Below are 23,791 nucleotides of genomic sequence, written 5' to 3' on the forward strand. Positions count from 1 at the left end.
AAGTCTGGCAAACGAACTGACCACGAAACATCTCCTCCATGTCCAATCCAATGATTTGGGACTTGTCTATGCAAGTCATTACTAGCCATCAGCGAACAAAGTGCCGGACACCCATCGCGTTGATACCACATTCTGTTCCTTGCTCCTAAAGGTATTTCTTCCAATAACAAACGTAATGTTTCTTGCAGGAATATGGTGTACTTCCTACCATTAAAATTTCCTTTGATGAAATAGGGACCTATAATTCTGTCCTCCAGAATCCCACACCACACATTCACCAAGCACAGTTTTTGGTGTACAACTTGCCACAGCCAACATGGATTTTCAGTAGCCCAATAATGCATGTTACGCAAATTAACATTTCCATGGTTCGTGAATGTAGCCTTGTCAGTAAATAAAATCAAATTAATAAATGTGTCATCCCTCTGAATCTGGAGTTGAGCCCATTGGCAGAATTCAATGCGGCGCATACAATCCATACCAGTTAATTCTTGGTGGAGACTGATATGGTAAGGATGATATTTATGGCGATGCAGAACACGAACACTACTACTCTGGCTCATGCCAGATTCCCTTGCGACATGACACGAACCAACACAAGGATCTCGAACCACAGTGGCAAGAGTACCAATTTCCGTTTCCTCATTGGTAACTTTCCTTTGCCAGATACGTTTCTGATGCGTTAAAGATCCAGTTGTTCTCAATTTATCATACACATATTTAAATATACGATGTGTAGGGTGAGTATGTTGAGGATATCTTTCAACATATAAGTCTCTAGCTCTCACTGAATTTCGTTGGCATTCTCCATAAATGAGAAGCATATCGACTTGTTCTTCGAAGGAATAAATCATTCACATTAGCTTGATTCGACGATACTAGTCTTACTGCTCCTATTAGTGTTGCATTGAGAAACTGTCGAATGGTGTTTACGTGTCAATGACACATTAGATGGATACACCATATTTGGCAAATATTTACTATTTGCACGATATACAAGAGAGAATTGTCAGAGCATGTGCTTCGATAAGTGCCAGATAAGGAATACCACTCAATCCATGATAAGAAGATTGCAGCACTGCATTGATACCAATGGTCATCACTCCGAACACCTTCTGTAAATGGACGTTCATCCCACATTTGTTGACCTTTAAAGGCCTTACTGTTACACATCATTGGAATTGTATTAACAGCCATCATTGGATTTGTCTCAATTGCCGCTATCAGAAAATAAGTACCAAACTACAGCATCCAACTTTTAAAAAAAAAAGTTGACCTTCATTCACTAACGGACTCCACATAGCAAAAAATTTATATAATAATAATAATAATAATAATAACGATTATTATTATTATTATTATTAAAAATAATAATAATTATTATTATTATTATTATATTATGGTCCCCGTTGTCCCATGCAACATTTGTCCCACAAACGTTTCAGCTACTATCATGCCTTCGGAGTTATTCTAGGTGGCAATAGTTAGTGACTCACCCTGTGTATTTAAACCCTCAGTACAACACTAATCCAATACCTTAACATTCTATAATATGACTGAAACAATCTGCATTGCAACAGAAAAAAAAAAAATCACTATCTCCGCATCAATTATAATCCCCGTGATGTACAGTGTTTCAGAAGTAGCACATGCAAAACGATACATATAGAACAGGAAAAAAGTCATAATTACACACAGGGAATGACATTTCTTTGATTACTGAGTCCAACATAACAAATTACTTACAGTTTCTTCTTCTGACCATTTCTTATCAATGCCCTTAGGAACAGGACATTTTACCAATGCTTGCAGTGCTTTTCCTGGGTCGTAGCCCGAATCGTGCAGCTAAAGAAAAAGAAACATTCATAATTGTCAGAGTGTACTAGTCATATTATTTACATGGAGATTAAAGCACTGTCACTCACCACATCCAAAGCATTTATTGTGGTGTCATCTCTGCTTGCAGCAACACAGCCATCATCTGGTGAGCCACCATCACACATGCCAGCAAATGCAGCCATTGATCTCGCTGCCCTCAAATACATAAGCAAATCTGTATCAAGTGTCATGCAAGGCACCCAACGCAAATCTTCACGTTCTTTTTCCCATTCAGGATCTGAAGACTGCTCTGCAATATCAGAAGTTGACAGCAACGCTGGCCGATACTCAGGTAATCGGGCCTGTACAGTGTAATAATTTACATTATTTGTGGTTCATGCATTTCTCAAATGCAGAGACACGATGACTATAAGGCATAAAATTATTAGAAAATTGACAAGCATCATACAAACCTGATGTGACGGTCCCACCCTTATTTCTCCTTGTGTTGAAGCCATGCTGGACTGAAAGCAGAACACAGTCACAGGTTCTATGGTCCCAATTCAGTACACAACTCTCACGACCTAATAAAATAAAGAACAATAGTTTGATCATAAATTATGTTCTATAACTAACTGCAGTTGATCAACTATGAAATCATAATAGTGAAGGAAGATTAGGGTTCAATGTTCCATCAAGAATGAGGTCGTTAGAGATAGAACACAAGCTTGGAATGGAGGACAATGAAGATGTAAACTGTGATTGTCCTTTTCAGAGAAACCATCCCACTATTTGTTTTTAAGTGATTTGGAGAAACTACAAAAAAATTAAATGTGGGTGGCCAGGCAGGAATATGACTGGCAACCTTCCAAACATGAGTCCAGTGCTTTAAAAACTGCACCACCTCACTGAGTTGGCGGAAAACAGTCTTACTTCTGTTCATATCTATAAATAACTAAATGACAGATGTTATTAACCTTTCTTTTCCAATTCACAAAATGGGAACCATGCAGAACTTTCATCACTATGGTCCAATAAATTGAATCAAATGAAACACAGTACAATAAAGAAAATATATAATCCTGAACCATCAAGAGTCCACAGTTTTCTGAAGAGTGATACAAATAGAGGAAGAAGTAAGAAAATGATCCATACAGATAAAGGGAGACACCTGATATGTAATACACTAGCCAATGCTTGAATGTCGTCATCATCATCGTCATCATCATCATCATCATCATCATCATCATCATCATCATCACCACCACCACCATCACCATCACCATCCATTTTTTCACATACCGTCACCCTCATCCCACGTAAACTTAAATATACGCACTTTCAAGAGCACAATAGTGGCCCCTGTTGAAATCTTGATTGTGGTCGCAGACTGATTCGTATCATAACCCGAGGCCTAGGTTACGATGGCTGGTGACAAGCTGGTTGTGAGTTGGAAAAACTGATGAATGTGAATGCAAAATAAAATTTGTGTTAACAGACTGATCTGTGGTGTACCATGATGTCTACATTTACATCATTTTAATGCACTCTGATACATTTAATACACTTTTGTTACAAAAACTGCAAGGTAAATTCACATAACCTATATTAGATAATACACTAGTCTCCTACAAATATGTTAGTGCATACTACGTACATATACCATACATAAACTCTGAAAAATCCAAGGGGGGAGGTGGGGGGGACACTATGTAACTCTTACTGACTTGATGTATTTGTATGTAAGGATGACACCTGTATGGTTATTAATGCCAATACTAAATATCTAAGTTGATTTCATACAGAAATAAAATGTGTACTTTAAAACTTGAATGCTGTTGTTACTTGAGACTGTCGTCTCAGTACATAGAACACTAACACCTCCCAATAACACCATGGAATTATATTGATTTACAGAATTTAGGAGTTGTTAACTTGACCTCTGCAATAATTAATAGTAAATCAATATTTCACTCTCACAATTCAAACACTTGCGATGCAGGAGGTCTGCATATGAAATATAAACATTGTATGGCGGTACAGCCTGGTATTTACCCCATAAAATTCAGTCATCTGAATTGGAATTTTTATTTGCTATCAGTAGGCAACTTTCCACTAATTAATGTGTGCAGTGTGCTTTAAAGGTGAATGTTCTATGCAGGAGAGGCTGCTAATAAAACAAAAGCAAGGGGTTAATATCTGGCTCCCACTGTTTTATACAGCAAAACCTAACAGACATCACCATTGTATCAGGCATCCCCATTGTCAGAATCAAATGCTATCACACCATTAGATACTACTGAGTGATTTGAGACTTAACCCAAGATAACAGTACTCAGGCTAGTGATAAGGAACTTCACACTGTGAACTTTCCCCCATTTTTCAACCAATAGCGAAATTTTTTCCCACCAACTAGCTTCCTACAGCCAAGTACCGTTACTATCAGATTAAATTGCATTACCAATCTGTGCTACAGAGGTTGGTAGTGGTCTGTATATCAACAGCTGCAGCACTGCTCACCTGCCTTAACTGCAGAAAGAATCACTTCATTCCACAAGTAAACATCCTGCTTCCTTAGATGATCTGAAGACCATGAAATACATGCATCAGTGATGATGAAATGATTCTCACTAAATGTAAGTATGAAATAACATAATATTTAAGAACTTTGATGAAATGAGATGTTTCGCTTTTTGTTCCTTGTACAGTCCTTGCACTTCATCTCAAAATTGGCTGCGTGGAGGTACAAGTGTTTCTTCAGAAATGTTTCATATGCCACCTGCATCTGGAGGAGACAAAGGTTTGGTGGGACCAACACATACCATTTACTATTGGTTTCTTGGCATGGTGGCAAAAAAAAGGTGTCAATTTTAGTGTAAAGTCTTACATTTTGCTGCCAATTTTCCCTTTGTTTCAGCTGATGATGTTGCTAAATTCACACCGCCTCTTTGATTACGTTGTCCCAGATGCCTAAGCCACAATATCTCTTCTTCTTGCATTAAGGCTCTCTAAGGACCATATTTCAGTTTCAATTCTTAATCCTTTATCATTCTCTCCTTTCATCCAATATTCCTTCTTTTTCCTGTCTTCAGACAACTTGTGCCAGTTTTCTTTTCCTTCCTGACTTGGAATCGCTCCAGTTTTATAGTTTTTCTCTAAAACTCTCTTTTTTGCAATACTACTACTTCTCTTATGCTTTTCCTTTCCATATCTTTCGTAATCTCTCAAATCCAGGTGGTTGTTAAAGCAAGGAAGATTGGTGTTTATGTCCCACTGAAATTGAGGTCATTAGAGATAAAGCACAAATTCGAATTGTTTCAAGGTTGGGGAAAGAAACTGGCTGTGCCCTTTCAAGGGAACTGTCCTGCCATTTGTCTGGAGCAATTCAGGGAAATTAAGGAAAACTTAAATCTGGATGGCCGGATGTGGATTTGAACCACCATCCTCCCAAATACGAGTCCAGTTTGGTAACTGCTGCACCACTTCGCTAGCTCCACATGATTGTTAATTTCTTCTCCCTATGTTATTTGAAGATCTGCTTGGGGAGTCAGTTGTCATCCACTCTCTAAATATGTCCCAAAATACCAGTCTCTTCTTCTTTATTGTTTCTGATAAATGTCTTTTTAATTTCCAAAATGCTGCGTATTTCAGAAGGCCTAATAATTTTTGTATAATTCTTCTTTCTAATTTATGAACCTTAAACTCTAACATTAGACATTTGCTAGCATACAAGCACTGGATTTGCTACTTTGTAGTGCTTTAAGTTTTTTTAGATAAGCACTTTTGGTTGTATGTATTCCTAGTTATAGCTTATGCCATTTCCATCTTATGTATCCTTTCCTCTAAAGCAGATTTTTCTGAACTATTTTCTTGTTTAGTGTCCTATACATAGCTGGATATTTTTACCTTTCCTATTTGCCCAATATCTGTTACTTAATATACTGGAGAACTTCTTATATTTGTAAGAAATTTTCTTTTCTCTGCAGAGATTCTAAAACCTGTAATGTCTCTTCAAGAAGACTGACTCACACTTCTGTTATTATCAGTCTTTCAGAAAGTCTGGCAATATCAGTCGTAAATGCTACGCAATTAACTGAAACACCTTTGACGTCATCCCCCCCAAAAGTTGCAATATTTTGGGTTCTTTCAATTTTTCATTACAAATTCTTAGAATTGTGGAGATAAACCACCACCTTACCTGACACTTGTATGATGAAATGTTGAGTTCTTTCACACATACACTTCACTTCTGATACTGTTTTTATCAGAATTTCTTAAGCTAGGTTTGCCAACTTAGTTTTTACTACAAATTCATGGATTACTTTATCTAGGGCTCCCTTATCTACAGAGTAAAAACTTTTTAAAAAACTCAATAAACGTAAAAGTACATCTTTGAAGTTTATTAATCTGTGATGAATTTGTTGTTTTCATTTCTGTTAAACACCTATGTGGTATCTCACCATCATATTTACTTGCGACAGTAACATATTATTACCACATGACTACACCTCCATAAACAACAACTGCCAAGACTACTGAAAGAGAATAAACATTTCAATAACCAGATGGACAGTTCACAATGTTGCGGTGGTGGGGTGGGGGGTGGGGTGGGGTGGGGTGGGGGTTGGGGGGGGGGCATAACGGCAAAAGGGAGTTTTAAATACAGCTCGCCGGCTTGGCAGTCCAACACCGTGAGCACTTACCCGCGACGACATTGCTGTTGTAGTCTGCTCTTTATTGCACTTCTCGTTCTTGGACTATTCACTTTTCTATTTTGCTTTCTTTTCATAGTTCAGTACACATTCTTCCTGTTTTCATGCTGGATCTGTATTCAGTTCTTGACGGGCTATCCACTGAGCCATTTTACAACTAAATCTGACGAGGGGTGCAATGGGGAGTATGTTTGGGACCATCCATGTATTAAGCTCATCCTATCAGTTCTGCCATAGCTGTTGATAAGTTAGTATTAAGATATGACGGGAAAAGATGAACATATAATGGTCCAAAGTCTTGCTGAACAGATTGTTTGTACAGTCTGGATAAATACATCAAATAAATGTCTCCAGTACATGAAAATAGTATTCATCTCACAGTGACATACTCAGCAGGTTCAGATAGTTTAAGAGAGAGAACATGGAAATTTCAAGTACAGGGTGACCCGAAAGTCAATTGACATTTGAAAATGCACTAATCCACGGAATAACGTGGATAGAGAGGTAAAACTTGACACACATGTATGAAATGACATGAGGTTTCACTGAAACCACAAATGTGTGCAAAAACCGGCCAGTGGGTGACACTGGACAGCAAAACGTCGGTGACACCATGATGGGTGAAGGAATGCCAGTATGTTACAGAATCACTTCAGCCCCAGCCTGATTGATAAACACCTGCTGGAAATTAGGACTTTAATGCAGGACAGCCCTCCACCCCATATTGCAACAAGTGTGAAAGATCTCTTGTGCACATTGTTTTCTTGACGATCGCATGCTGAGCCACGATTTCCATCATGCTTGGCCTGTCAGGTCCCCAGACATCAGTCCATGTGATCATTGGTCATGGGGTCACCTGAACTCAGTCTACCAGTCATCCGACCTCATTAAGGATGTTAAAAGACGTCGGAGGGCAATTTCTCATCGTACCTACTGATGTGCTGTGCAGTACTGTTCACAACATTCTACCTTGACTACAGGTATTGTTGATGTATGAAAGCCAACATACTGAGCATTAGTTATAAAAACACTGTCTTTACTAAAAATCAATTGTTATGCTAATTAATGCTTTTGTATCACATGAAGTGCCATCCGTTGGTCATTTTGTGCACCTTTTTTGGTTTTGATAAAATCCCAGGCATATTTCCATTTTATTAGCTCATTATTTACATACAAGGAGTCTTGTTTTGGCAATTTGATATTTTCAAGTAATCCTTCAATACAAATTATACATGTTTTTATATGTATTATACATGTTTTTTGTTTGCTGGCTTATGTATATTTTAATAGATATTTACATTTTATGTATCACAATATAGTGTCCCGGAGTGTCTGTTAGGAATGTTTCTAAGTTCGCATAATGTTGAAATTTGTCAGAAATCTATGTATGGTGTGTACTGTTTTATTTATATGTATGTTCTTTTGACAGTGCAAGCCACTCCAGTGACACATATATGTTTTCAATTAATTTACAATTCATATTTGTGGAATTTCTGTGATAATAACTACATACAATGATCATGTTATTCTGTGTTTTATTTATTGTGCAAAGATATAATTTGTGTTGGGAGTTCTACTGATTTGACACCAAGAAATAAAACAACAGAACTCTCAACACAAATTATATCTTTGCGGAATAAATGAAAACATAGAACAACATGATCTTTATAAGTTGCTATTATCACTTATATTCTGCAATTATCAATTGTAAACACATGTGTGTGACTGGAGTGGATTGTCCTGCGAAACAAACATAAGAGCAAATAAAAAATTGCACACCACACATACAGCTCTGATGAGCTTCAACAGCACAGAAACATTTTCCACATCACTCCAAGACACCATATTGTGATACAAAAAATTCAACTATCAAAATAAAAGTACGCCAACAAACTTATATTTTTATAATTTCATCCAAAAAAACTGTATACTATATATAGCAGAAGTACTTCAAACCAGCAAATTGCTGGAACAAGATTCATCATATGTAACTAATGAGCAAATAAAATCGATGTGCAGCAGAAAATGGAAAAAACTTAATATGTAAAAAATATGTCAAAAACCTAATATGTGAAAATTGATTCTCTGGACTTCCCAATAATGTTTCAGAAAAAGATCAGATTTTTTCCCCTGAAGGACTCCCAGCTATGCTCACAGAGCATTTTCATAACTCTCTTGTATTGATCGAAATGACTAGTTACAAATCCAGCAACATGCATCTGAATTGCTTTGATGTCTTCATTTAATCCAAACTGGTGGGATCCTGAACATATGAACAGTGCTCAAGATGTATTACACAAGCTATCTTATGTGATGTGCTACATTTTCCCAGAACTCTCCCAATAAAGCATAACTAGCTATCTAATTTCAGTGTATGTTCATATGCTCATTTCGTTTCATGCCATTTGGCAATGTTCTCTCTCTTTCATTAAATTTGTTCTCCGAAGGGTATTATTTAGATGTCCTCCATATCTCTCTGTCCTGAGCATCCTCCTTAATTTACTTATTACTTCTTCCTCTCTTCACATATGTTAATATTCCAAACCTTATCCCTCCTCTGCCTCTATTTCCTTCCACTTTTCACTCAATGATGCTCTGTAGTAGACAATTTCTACATAATATGTGTCCCAACCAAGATTTTTCCACTTTTGTAACATTCTCATGAAATCCCTCTCCTATCCTAACCCGCTGAGCACCTTCTCATTTATCACTACATAGATCCATTTCACTTTATGCATTCTTCTCCATAACCACATTTCAAATCTAGAAAATATTTTTTTTTCTTTCTGTCTGATTGTACATGTTTCAGAACCATAAGACACTACACTCCACACAGAACATTTGGCGAACCTATTCCTTGGTGTAATGGGGATGTTTCTGGCTGTCAGCAAACCTTTCTCCTGAAAGCTCTCTTTCCCACAGAGATTCGACATATCACTTTCTCTGTACAACTTTCATTGAATGTTATCAAGTTTCACAAATACTGGAATGACTAAAACCTGTTCAAATACCATTCCATCTAATCATACATTAATAATGTCTCTCTAATTCTCATCACTTTCATTCTAAACTCTTTACCCACACTTACAATATTCTGTATCATTACCTGGAGCTCTACTTCCATTTCTACTACCACAATCGTATCATCAGTGTACTTGATGGTGTTTATTCTTTCTTCTCCCACTAAAAGTCTTTTGGTCTTTCCAAGGCGTTATTAATTAGCTTTTCAGCATATATATTGAAAAGTGCTGATGACATACAGCAATCCTGTCTCACACCTCTTCCAATACCTAAATCTTCAGTTTCATCTTCTTCTACTCGAACTACCATGTTCTGACTCGTATAGAATTGCTTATCTACCTTCCAATCTACACCAGTATCTTTCAGAATCTTCAAAAGCATATGCCAGTCAATTCCATCAAATGTTTTTTTCCCAGTTGCCAAAACAAAGATACATTTCTCTAGTCACTTCCAAAAATCTTTATGCCATCATCCTCAGGCACCCAACTGTATCTCTGGTGCCCCTTCTTTTTCTAAGACTGAACTGATCTTCTCATATATTCTCCTCTATTTTCCTCTCTATTCTTGTCAGCACCACTCTGCTCACAGCCTTGGTGACATGCCATACACAACTAATTATTCTGTAGCTTTAAATTGATTGGCATTGCATTTCTTTGATATGAAAGCCATTATGGACTTAAGGAGATATTCAGACCAGATACCTATGTCATATATTCTATTGAATAGATGTGTAATTCTAGTTGTAGAATCATTGACCAAGACCTCCAGTTCCTCAACGAGTATTTGATCACAGTCCATCACTTTCCTTTCCTCATGACTCTGGATCGCTTTATCCACTTCCCATTTTTCTGTTATTGGTCCCCAGTGGTTTCCATCACATTCTCATTCATCCTCTAAGAGTAATCACTCATGATCAGCCGTAAAATCATACAGAGTATTCGTTGTTACCTTTCCCTACTTGTTTAGCATCCCTTGAATTTTTATACACTTTGCAGCTCTGGACATTTCATCCATTTCACATAAAACAGAATACTATTAACACAGTTTACAAACATTACAGGATTGTTTCTCCCACTCATCCACATATTTTTTTGGCAACCTGCCATTCATTAAATCAAACAGAAATTCTGCCCAAGTCTTCATCAACACCCCTACACTGTCCAGTACACAACACTGTCTTTAGTAACCAGGCTCAGATTGCTGACCACACTACCCAACAGATCATTCATCAAGATGGAGAACTGGATTGTATCACACTTCCCTGGAGCATTTCCGATGTTCCCTTCATCTCCGATGAACACTTGCCGACTAGGAAAACATGCTGGGTGATATTGCCCTAAGAGTATTCACTCCATTCATATATCTGAGAACCTATACCATAAGCTCTGACCTTGAATAGGAGTCTAAAATGTCATACACTGTCCACATATCTAGGAACACACGAGAGCATGCTGAAAAGTAATGCTTCTGAATCTGTAATGTGAAGACTCTAAGCTTTCTGAATAAGACAATTATTATTAATATTCTACACTTTTAATTTCTACATCTACTAATTTTTTTCTCAACAGAGACACCCTGGCGACAAACACATTTCTCACAAAGAGAGACCAATTTGTTGATACTGTCACTGTAGAATGTTTGACTTTGTTGATGGAGTCAGAACCTCACCTCTGCCTGCACCACTTCATCAATCAAAGTGACGTCCTCAGGGGTGTTCTTTAAGTTTTGGAAACAGATGAAAATCAGATAGAGACAAGTTGGGAATGTATGGAGGATGATCAATGACAGTAAATCGAAGGTGTTGGATTGTTGCAGATGTCACAGCACTCCTGCATGATATGGCATTGTCATACTGAAGGTGAGGGTGCTCCATGTGTGGACAAACTCTTCAAATTTGAAACTAGATTACAGAATGCTGTTTCTAACACATTGGCATAGTTACATTAAACACCAGCTTACACGTTACGATTCAGAGTCCTCTAGCAGCAGAGGGCTGCACATATGTAGATATGAAGAACAAAGATGTTAATAACTTCTGTTTTGTTTTAAAAGCTATGAGTTTTCACATAAAAAATTCAGGGGCACTACTTTTCAGCACGTCCTCATAGAACCTGCCTGTTGGCTCTCAGGATATCATGTGTAAACTGAGTGGGTGAGCCGTGTCTCGCACAAATGATGTTTTCTGAATCCCTGATGATTTACAGACAGTATGTGTAGGTACACTTTGAGCCATTTATTTTCATTTTATTATGATGACAAACTTTACATTATTTAGAGATGAACCCTGGATGAATAAATCAAATTAAACTGCCTTGACCAACATTGCCACAGAGCTTGTGTGTGTTATACGCCCAAACTCAACATATGAGTAACACTTCACCCTATTGTTCTGTGTTGATGCACTAGAAGCAGAGTTTCATGAGCAATCATGAACAATAAAGTACCTTACTGATAAGGTAGCTGAGTATCTCAATTTCGACATAGTCACTGGACAGGACATAGACCACTGTAGCTATCCAATGTTCCTGTTTTGTAACACAAACTGTGTCCATGGAGATAGCTTAAGATGCAAATGAAATACGATTTATATTATTCATTAATGATGAAAAGTCACACACAATGTGGAGACAAATGCATACATATTCCATCATCTTGCAGAGCAAGCACAGAATCAGCACATGCACAGTGTTTGCTGTTTGCAAATTATGTGGTTGATTATTATATTGGATGGCATGTGTCAGACTAATTCTATAATATGTAAAAAATATTATTCTATGCACACCCAAAACATGATGGAATATTCTATCCATTGGGAAAACCTTCAAGAAATGAATACATGCTGCTACTGGTGAAGTAACACAGTAAGATGGGTCATGGGTAACGCTTGGATAGCTCACGCAGTGGAGCACTTGCCTACGAAAGGGAAAGGTCCCAGGTTCAAGCCCCAGTCCAGCACACAGCTTTAATCTCTCAGGAAGTTTCAATACATACACATCTTACCTATGTCATTAAGCTATTCTACACATTTGCTGAACCAATATGGGTTGCATTCAATAGAAACAGCGATTTAGCATTAGACTGAAGTAAGCCAAAAGGCATACAGCTCCACATAAGAGACCACCATGGATCCAGTTGTCTTGTGTTCTGCCAATTGTACTCTGCCCAGCGGGAGTAAGTTGTACTCTGCCCAGCGGGAGTAAGTTTGGGTGAGAGCACACACTCATGAGATATCTACTACATGCTTCACAGATTACCACTAAATGACTGGAGGAGGCAGAAGGCTATCCCTTGGCTACATCTGCGCATGTACACTGCAATGCAATCAGTAATACGCCATCATAATGTTACGTTTGTGTTTTATGTATGATTATGGAATAAAAAGAATAGATAGGGTATACACTGGTTAGGGCACATCACTCGCATAAAGACAGCTCCCTATGATAGATAGATTTCCAATAGGCATTGTTCATATCAGTTCAGGCAGGCTAGGAAAAAATCTTACCTTCATAGTCTTGGATGTTACTGAATTCAGTATATGTTAAAATGAAGGCCTAGGTAATGCATGTGAAGTTTTTAAAAATATTTAAAATGCTGTATATCTGGAAAAGTTCTAGATATTTTGTTAGTTTTTTTTTTTAATATGAAAGATAATTGCTTTATGATTACAAAGAAATCCTCCATTTGGACTTATCTGTCAAAGTTCTTTTACTATGCGTTCTGAACTTTTTTTATAATTAATGCAATTTTTTTTCAAAAATGTCAGTGTATAAAATTTTAATTTTTTTCTTTTCGTTAGGACCATATAGTTCTACATTCCCTGAAAAGGAGAGCTTCCATTTTTAGGTTGAACAGCTTTTATAAACAACTGAAATTTTTGCAATGCATAAAACTTGTTTTATTATCACATAAAAGGCTCATAAAAATCAAAACCTAGCATTATTTAACATAATTTTAGTTTTGAAAGATGAGTAAGAGACTTATGGTTCCAAAATGTATGTGGAACGTCCAAAGACTTAAATGTTTCAATATATACAACTTCTGTGCGCTCTGTTTTGTACTGAAATTAGTCAGTCAATGAACTAAAAATGTGTTCCACTGCTTCAGAATCTTCCTTTCATATAGAGTGATGCTCTCCTGTGGAACCAATAGGAACTGGAGCACTTACAATCTTCAAAACATTGTCAACAGGAATTGAGCACTGATGGCGTTGTTGCTATCCTTCAGCTGGAAACCTATATCCAGCAGCTGGTCCATGTGGTAGCACAAAGTTCGCTACAATTTCATTTAACCCATAACTGGTGTGTATAATCTCTGCAATCCACCAGTCACAGTCATACACACATGCCACAAACATCCCTCTTCTCAGGTTGTGAATCTGAATATTATCCTGCTGTTTCTGAGGTGTTGGCCAAATGAGCGAAATTTCTTCTTTTTTGCTCTTCAAAGTGCGTGCAATATGAGTTTGCCCATAACTTGGAGTCCAAAAATGTGTCTTCTGAATTCCTTTCACAGGAGCAGTTTGTTTGGACCATTCTTCTTTCTTCTGCTCACAGAATTCTTCGATTTCCTCTTTAGACAAAAGAATGAGGGCTGTGGATGTGTAAGATTTCACAACCCTCGTAAAATCTTCAGTATTCTGAATTGCAGCTGAATTTGGTCTGGAAAGATTATGTTTTGTAGCATGGTGCTTCAACAGACCTCCTACACCATCACAAAGCCCCTTCCTGTGACCAGTACACTGTATACCCAGTCAGTTGGCACAAGCAACTTAAGTCAATTCAAACAGCTGGTAGCGATTTTTAAAATGACTAGGAGCACCATCAGAAGTAATGACAATCTTCTCTGCCCCTGTTTGCAGTTGAAGAATTTTGAGCATTGGTAGCAAAGCATGTGCCGAGTCATGTCCTGTGTCATCACTTACAACTGCAACACTTGTGGTCTTGTTTTGAAAATATGTCACTCCTGTAAAAATTGAAACCTGGTTATTACTCCAAAGATACCCTTGTACTTCTGGTGGGAGGATTACAGACCAGTTCTCAGCAAAATCACAGTGATGCACTAAACATAGTTCTTCAGCCTCTACACACCCTTTCACTTCTGCAAAGTGGTGTTGTTGTTGCAATATCTTCAGATGCTGGTGTGGTACTGCTTTCATTGTCCATTTAACAAGTTCATCAATGAAACTGTCAAAGGCAGCAGTTTTCTTAATTAGTTTATTTTCCTACCATGTTGCATATGTAATTTCTGCAGAGTTATCTGCTACGTCTTCCAGGCCACGTGCCTGTAAAGACAGTCCTACCTTTCCAGGGCAATCATTACATTCTTAAAACAAGTAAGTCTCTCGCTCTACGTCACAGACTACTAATGACTTCACACACCCAACCAAGGTGTCATATGTCACATACTCCAGTAAGTTCTTCAAAGTTACCACACAAAGTTTAAAATTTTCACAGTACACGCATAAACAGACATCTCTAGGTGCGTGTGGAGCAACCCACTTAGGTTTTAGTGCATAAAATTTTGATATTCCAATATGTGATATTGTACAGTTGCTCTTATAAATTGCAAAAGTTTCTTTAATACTGCGAGTCGTGTACCTCTTCACTTTCACAACTTTTTGACCTTCAACTGTTACAGTTACAGTGTCTTTCTTGTTGGCACTCTGGTGAGAACAGTTCCATTTATCTTCCAGATAAAATGACTGCACTATTTGAACTTGAGCTGCTTCCACAGGATGACCATAATAGGGATCTGGTATTCCAAAGACTGCTTTTATCAGACCTTACATTTCTTGATTTGTCTACTATGTACTTTGATACTGATGGAACATGGTTCAAAATTGTTTTCTTTGAAAATATCTCTGGAACAATAGTTTAAAACTTGCACCTTCTCACTATAGGATGCACAACATTCAACAGCTGAATTGATATTTGTGAAAAATTCCTGGCAAGAGGTGCAAGAGAGCTTTGGAAAATTTTCTTCTGAAGATGGAATTTCTACTTTGAAGAGTGTGGTCAGTTTTGCTGTAGTGTATTCATCCAGAACTTTAGTAATTTCTCTGCACTTTCTTGATGCATAGAGCTCATGACTCGACTTCACTGACCACAGTTTCTTAACAGGACTTACATCTACCTCTGTAGTTGACTGATTCATGGTATTTAATTCTTCCTCTACTGATACAAAATCTGCATCATCTGCACATGGGATGCTTCACCTTGTTCAGATACGATCATTGTTGTTCGTCAAGACATTTAAAACACAAAAAGTCGTCGCCACTGAAAAAATCTTCACTTTGAAACAGAGTCTTCAAATGAGAACACTTATTCCCAACCTGAACAAAGTCTGTTTTCTGTTTGTCTCATATCACTCTTTTTATGGATATGCAAATAGTCAGCACACTTCATTCTTCTGTGGCCCCAGTCAGAAGACATTTAAAAGAGTGCTTTTCACAAAACAAAATGCGACTGTGCCAACTGGCAAATTTCTCACTAAAACACAGAACTCACTGGATGGTCTCAGATTTCTTAGAAGCCTCTTCAGTAAACAAATTAGCACTTAACAACTACAATACAGAAACTTGCAATGAAGAACCATGACAAAGAAACTGACAAGAAACTGCAACAAAGAAAGTGGTAAGAAGTAACTGCAACAAAGACAATAGAAATAAATATTGTAACAAAGAAATTAGTAAGAAACAACTACAGTGAAGACATACATTACCCTTGAAAATTAAAAAAAAAAATATCTTTTAGAATAAAACCTGACCAACTAAAAAGTGCAAGCTCTTCTTTAAAGAGAATATAGTACTACATGGTACTAATCAACAGAAAAAATCTAACTTTTGCTGGATTGGCATTTTTGAATAAAAAAATTTCTGTAAATTATAAAAAAAATTCACAAGGCGACAGTAAAAGAACTTGGGCAGATATGTCCAAACGGAGGATACCATTGTAATCATAAAGCAATTATTATCTTTCAAATAAAAAAAAACTCTAACAAAATATCTAGAACTGTTACAGAGATACAGCATTTTAAAAAAACTTCTGAAATTCACATCTTCAAAATTATGTTCGCAGTTTCATCTTTGGAGGCCTGTATCTCGAGGCAGAAATTTTTTTGGAGAAAACAAAAAGTACGTGTTTTTTACTTACTCCTCAATTTTAACATACACTAAATTCAATAACATCCAAGACTATGAAGGTAACCCCCCCTCCCACATGAAGTGATACGGATTATGCCAATAACAGCATCTAATGATCACTCTATAAGAAAAAGTAGAATATAATAGCAAACTGCTGATAAGGAACTGACTTTGGCCAAGGGTGTGGATAAGTTGAACATATACTGACCTACTACAGGGAATTTGAGGACAGAACTGACAAAAGTGAGATGAACTGGAGGTCACACACAGGAGATAAATTTTTGTTAAGGAACATATTCTCATAAAGGTAGCCTTTAAGGATTATTTGCAGCAGACATCTGCAAGACCCTGAGAACATTTTTCTAAGGATATGTTCAAATGAATTTATAACAAGTGTTCAAAGAGGCTATCCCAAATCACAATACATGCCTGAAACCCTGACAGCAATGACCATCCAACTGTGTTCAGCATAGAAGGTCTTGCTCCATGTTGTGAAATGCATCACTGATTTGGGGTCAATAGAAGCGTCCAGTTCCACCTGTCTGCTCTGGCCCGTGACATAATGGTGTTGTGGTGTAGGACATCACTACGGTGTAGTGTTTTTGAGTTGGTTGTGTTTGTAGATGTCACGTTGCTGTATTTGATGGTGCCCTCTAGTGGCGGAAGTGGACATTCTGAGTTTACGTGTGGCATTGGGTTCATTTGAGTTTCCATTGTCAATGTGCTAACGTGGTTTTGAGTTTAGGTAGTTGGTTCGATATGTGGGTTGTGAAAGTGTTTTCAATGAGTTACTAAGTTTTTTTTGTTTTGTTTATGTGTTTGGCATTTTTGTCAGGTCCGATTAGTTTGGTGCTTGTTGTGCAGAAAGAAATCCAAAAAATTATTGCTTTACAGTTACGTAGGGATATGACAAGTTTTCGAGTGGGTACTTCTGGAGATTTTTTGTTTAGTATGTGTGTGTGTGTGTGTGTGTGTGTGTGTGTGTGTGTGTGTGTGAGAGAGAGAGAGAGAGAGAGAGAAGAGAGAGAGAGAGAGGGATTTTTGTGGGGGGGGGGGGGGGGGGGAGGCAACCTAAGTGGTATTGCCAGAGGCTTGTTGGTAAGTAATCGATAGCTGTGGTTGAATGGTTGAATTATATAGGTCAAGGGAAATATCCGATTCCTGTGGTGGAGTTGGTGTGATTATTTGTTTTAGGACGGTGTGGTATTTTTTTTATTGTTGTATATTTAGCTTGTTCCCTCCCTAAACACCCGACAAATTTCTGTAGTTGTCCCATTAGTTTCATTTTGGGAGAGAGAGGTTACTGTGTCATTTTTATTTTTGTTTGCATTTGTCAGCATATGTACATAGTGACATCATCGTCGCCATATTGTATACGCAGGAACTATGCATTTCCTGCATGGGTCAAAGCAGATGGATGGAATCTGACATTTCTGTTATGACATGTTTCTGGTAATCAGCTCTGTCCTGGAGATTGCAGTAAATTACACAACACCTGAAGTACCCTAAAGAAAAATTTTAAGAGTGTTACACCATCAGCCACATGTACTTGTCAAACAACAGGTCCTCCTCAAGCAACCAAATGCTCCCAAACTCAAAAGTTAACTACACATGCACAACATTGAAATGTTGCTGAGGCTCCATTATGATGGAGCCAGAGGTTGCTGTGCACAGAAAGTGCCACTGTGTCCAGGAGTTCTGCAAATATAGGATTTAGAAACTGATGGTAAGCTGCTCCCATTACACAAACTGGCAGAAGCACAAGTTCTAGAAGGTGTTTACTTATCATTCCAATACAAATGTTAACAAGATCTACAAGAAATTATATATCCCATATCTGACTATCCCCACTGTTAAAGTAAGTGGTACACGTATAGTAGCTCCTCTCTGTGAATAACACTTGCGTGTGTGGAGAGCACATTATTCCTATTTTCATGAACAAACCACCGCACAGAGTCCACATAAGGTACAAAATCAGATGGTCCTAATGACAACAACTCCTGACTGTGCCTACATATTTAATAAGTTTCACCCATGCAATACAGTTAAGGGGCCTATGTGAGCTGTGCCCATCACTCTGGTTGTAAATGAATGAATTAACCTGTTTACCACATTATGAAAATCCATTGTCCTTACATGGCACCTTCCGCCATCAACATGCTGATGATAAAAACAGTTATGAAATACACACACCTACGAACTGAAGGTCTACAACCAGAATAATTATTTCTACAATGTTTAACTACTAGTTGGCTACACTGGGTTACATGAAATAATGAATGCACCTCACTTGTGTACACTTCTCCCAAATGACAGGTAAAAAAGAAAATGTCCCTTAACATAAACTGATCCTCTGTGTGTGACCTATAGCCCGCAAAGTCTGTTGGTTACGTTCTGAAACAAACTGCATTTCATGTACTATAATGGCATCAGAAACAGATACGCAAAGTTATGATTTGAACATTGACCAACTAACAAATTCAGGGTCGACAGAAGCGTCCGATCCCACGCGTCGGCTTTGACCCGTGACGTAAGGGTGTTGTCGTGTGTGACGTCATGACGGCGCGGAGTTTGGTTTGAGTGTGGTTGTCTCCAGTTCTGTTTTATCTTATTTTATTTACTTTTCTGATCTGTTCATTCTATCTCGTGAGATTTTTTTAAATTTAAAAACACTTATTACTTATTTTAATTATCTGATTCCTCCAATTTCTGTTTTAGTTTATTATATTTATCTTTCTGATCTGTTCGTTCTATCGCGTGAGATTTTTAAAAAAAAAAAAAAAAAAAAAAAAAAAAAAAAACACTAATCAGCTACTGAAGCATCTTTATCTTCTATGGGTTGCAGGGGTTACGACCCCTGGGGAGGTGGGTGGGTATTCTTGCATGGCTGTCTTCACTTACACGTTGTAGCTACGCAAGGCGTCTAAATTTGTTTATATTTCGTTTGCCCCCCACCCAAAACACCCCATTTCCCGCGCTTGTCCCGTTAGTGTCATTAGGCTTCTTGTGGAAAGTGTGTGTGTTTGTTTTTGTTTCCGCCATATTTGTGACGACATGAGTCAAAGCAGACGGGCGGGACCGGACGCTTCCGTATTTCCCAAATTCACTACTTTTTCCTGAAAATCCATAAAAAAGTAGCTCAAAAACAGCAACTTCAGCAAAATCACAACAAAAATGAGACTACACTTAGAAAAGGAAATGGTGACACATTACAAAAAAAATGACACTGTTACTACCAAATTTTCCAATTCGTCAAAATGTTGTGTGTTTTAGTATTACTATTTTATTTCAAGATTCAAATACTACAGGATTAACTATGCATTGAAATCACACCCAAGATAAATTTGCAAGACCACGAAAATGAGGTAAATCATCTTTCAACTCTGTGGGTATCTTGAACAGATGACAAGCCTGAAAAGAAACAAAAGGAAAAAAGTCTAGGTTGAATGTGATGTCAAGGTTATCATAGTAAGAGTATAAGCTCAAACTGTGGAAGGGAGGAGAATTAAATCCACTTTATCAATTTCGAACAGACAATTCTGGCATTTGCCTCCACCAATTTTGGAAACACAGGAAGGCTAAGCCTGGGTGTACAAGTGGAGATTAAAACCACCGAATGTGAGTCCAGTGTCTTAACACCGCACTATGTCACATGGTGGAAAGAAAAGAGAAACATACAGCTTTTATGATGAATGACTGCAACATTTTGTCATCATCATCATTTATGTAAAAGCTATACAAAAATTTGCAAACATACAACAATATGGAGCAGAAGGAAATACCTCTCATAACATTAAATTCTCACAAGCATTGTCTACTCTGTTTACAAAAGACACTTCATAGCAATGACATACACCCAAACATAATTCTTACCAAATTGTTCCTGTATCACTTAAACACTGGGTTTGCACAACACGTTTTTGCACAACTCAGTGCACAAATTTTAAGTAAACCGTGTGCTACACCGGATCTGATGACTGTAAATGCCTCGTAACAGCTATGGATGGCATCAAACTCCAATCAGACAGTCAACATATATCTGTACTTAAAGAGTACAGATAATTACTACTCTTCTCAGTCAAAATAAGAAGCTTACACACAATGTAACACAAACACACTTCTTAGCAGTATTTTTATTTCCAATAATCAGTTTCCTCCGAAGAACAACATAAGTATTCAAGTTTCACTAACCACCTTCATCTCAAGGGTACATTGTAGTCTCCCTTCTCACCAATGTAACAAACATAGCAATAAAATATTTATAAAAAGAGAAAACACACCAAGAAAACTGAAGAAACTACTATTGCCATCAGAATTAAGAAATATTCAGAGATTTGCCAAAAACCATATTGTATTTGTTTCCGATTTGTGCGTTATTGATCATTAGTCATGCGACACTTTTATTTTTACTTTCCTTAATTTATTCGAAAATCCCAAGGCAATGTCTTATATCTAGAATGAGACTTTCACTTTGCAGCAGAGTGGGCGGTGATATGAAACTTTCTGGCAGATTTAAACTGTATGCCAGCCCAAAAGTCAAACTCAGGACCTCGTGGGCAAGTGCTCTACCGACTGAGCTACCCAAGCATGACTTGCAACCTGTCCTCACAGATTCAATTCTGCCAGTACCTCGTCTCCTACCTTCCAAACTTCACAGAATGAGCACTTGCCCTCGAAAGGGAAAGGTCCCGAGTTCGAGTACAGCACACAGTTTTAATCTGCCACAAAGTTTCAACATCATATATGCTGTTACTTCCATTAAGGTATGTGTTCGTCACTTTTCCACGAAAGGCAATCAACAAAGCACAATTCACTGAAATTCAAATATTTAATGCTGTTGTGACTGATACTCTACTCTCAGCTAGAGCCACCGATGAAATTAGAAGTGGGTGTGTATCAGAAATTGGGATACGGTGATAGCTTACATGAGAGATAGATATAAACTGTAATGACCTGCATTCAGCTATATTCAAACTTGAAACTATGTTCAAAGGAAAAATTTGAATATGCTGAAGCAGAGAACTGGTCCTTGGTTTGCATCGTCCATAGCAGTCCTGCTTATCTTTGTTAACTTTTATTTCTCAATGACATTCTTGTCACATAATAAGTGTAACATTGGTAGGCATAAAACGAGCCAGCAGACTAACAAATTTACGATTCTAACACAGTCCTCTACCTAAACAAACTTACATCTATATAGTTTCCTATTGATGTCATGTTATTGTTTAAAACAAACTACTGCCCCCATTTGCTAATTCTAGCCAGTCAAATTAACAATGTGTCAAAACCACATCTTCCTGTGTTATTCAGAGAAATATACTACACACCAAAAGCATTTTCATAGAGCATGTTCTTTCTACACACAGCAAGCATCCCTTGTATCTTCTTTGTTGGGCTGTTACTCAACAGAACAAATGGCGCAGCAAAAACACATCATGATTTTCCATTATGACAAACCACATATTAACATCAGTACATCTACCCAAATTTAATTTTTCACGTTTTCTCTAAGCCACTACAGATTAAATGCAAAGGTAGTTGCTTTCGAAGTATCAATTTCCACGTTCCCCTAAGAACTCAGGAACCCCCCAGTAAAAAGGATATATATATATCTCGCGCACTTTGATCAACTCTTAAGTTCTCTTCAAAATCCGCAGTAATGCTCTTACAGACGCAAATGCCACTTTAAAAAGCAACTCCTACCTGTGAAACACGGAAATTTGTGTGCCCTTCATACATTAATACTCTGTAAACATTTATATTACTGTAGGACAAGTCAGAGCAACACAAAGCACTTGCCTAGCACAAACGTGGCCCTCAGAACAAAAGGTGACGTTATTCGTGAGCCTCATTTGTGCTTCCATTTAAGATGCTACGGGTTGTAACAACTTCCAACGACTAGTACAAATAGAGGGACTGCTGCCAACCAGCCAGTATTTACATTGGTGATACCCTAAGTAAACACAAACACGCGAAACAATAATTTATAAGGAAACATATGAGCCTGCAACCTGCGCCTACGTTGAATTCTGTATTGTGTGGGTTCACTATTTCGCGATTTCTAAATAAATGCGTCAACTCTCACTGACTTTGCGTAAACTGATTATACACTGGTTGCATTCACTAGATAATGCGTTACGGATATTGAATTCCGTTCACCCAAAATGGTCATGAAGTACATTCGAGCAGCAAAATATTAATCCACAAGTCCCAAATGAATAGCCAGGTTTTCAAACAACTTATGCCATGGGCATAAATCACAAAGATCTCGTGGAACTGTGTACACAAATGTAATCAATCAAGTCTCGATTGTGTTGCACGTATGATTAGAACAAAGGTGAAAATGACATGTAAGTTTTGATAATGTTCGAAATCTAACGAAAGCTGTATATGAACCAACAAATGCCTGTCATTTCTCATCCATATACTAACGTTACTATCGTCCTCATTTTTCTACTCCTCCTTTTATTGTTATATCGAAGATCAACAAAACAATTATCAGACTCACCTGCGATAATTGATGTTTACAAAAACTTCCATTTCTCACTTTTAACATAAATTTTCTGAACACATCCTGAGCGAAACGAAGCAACAAATTACACACATATAACCACCATTGGGTATCACAACCATAATATCGCTAACACTCGCAGGAATTGCTTCCACGTAAAAAACACTATGTCGGATTTGGTTACAATATTATGGTTACATAGGTAAACTGAGTCTCTATTTCGAAGAAACAAACACAGCGCACGAAAACAGACACATCATATTGTCTTCTATTTGCATCTCCTTCAGTCACTAACACACCTTCAAAACACAAGCAAACGCATCTCGACAAATCGATTTTAACCCCGCAGCAAGATAATGTATATCACAGCCAAAGATATAAAATAGTATGCTACCAGAGCCTTTCGAAATAATTATGTTTTGTCTTGGCTAATATAAATTATAACTAACTTATGGTAGCAAACGTGTAAAAATAAACAAAGAAATTAACTCTATTCCATATGAGAAAGAGTCAGTCAATCTAGTGCATTTTGTTATCTGCGAGAATACGTGCATCCTACAGTGCGTCAGTCACTTCTGGAACATGAGC

At 37.5% G+C, this 23,791-nt stretch overlaps 1 protein-coding gene across 1 annotated transcript in view; it reads right to left on the bottom strand.

Moving 5' to 3' along the window:
• Positions 1 to 23,501, bottom strand: part of LOC124554853 — a 185,715-nt gene extending 162,214 nt beyond the window's left edge. The window contains exons 1-4 of the mRNA XM_047128520.1: positions 23,201 to 23,501; positions 2,292 to 2,402; positions 1,926 to 2,180; positions 1,747 to 1,845 (exon numbers count right to left, since the gene is read on the bottom strand). Coding sequence (XP_046984476.1) covers positions 1,747 to 1,845; positions 1,926 to 2,180; positions 2,292 to 2,336 — 399 coding nt within the window. The 5' untranslated portion in view covers positions 2,337 to 2,402; positions 23,201 to 23,501. The remainder of the gene's footprint in view (positions 1 to 1,746; positions 1,846 to 1,925; positions 2,181 to 2,291; positions 2,403 to 23,200) is intronic.
• Between the last annotated feature and the right edge of the window lie 290 nt (positions 23,502 to 23,791).

Source organism: Schistocerca americana, chromosome X (assembly GCF_021461395.2).
Source record: "Schistocerca americana isolate TAMUIC-IGC-003095 chromosome X, iqSchAmer2.1, whole genome shotgun sequence".
NCBI classification, from domain to species: Eukaryota; Metazoa; Arthropoda; class Insecta; order Orthoptera; family Acrididae; genus Schistocerca; species Schistocerca americana.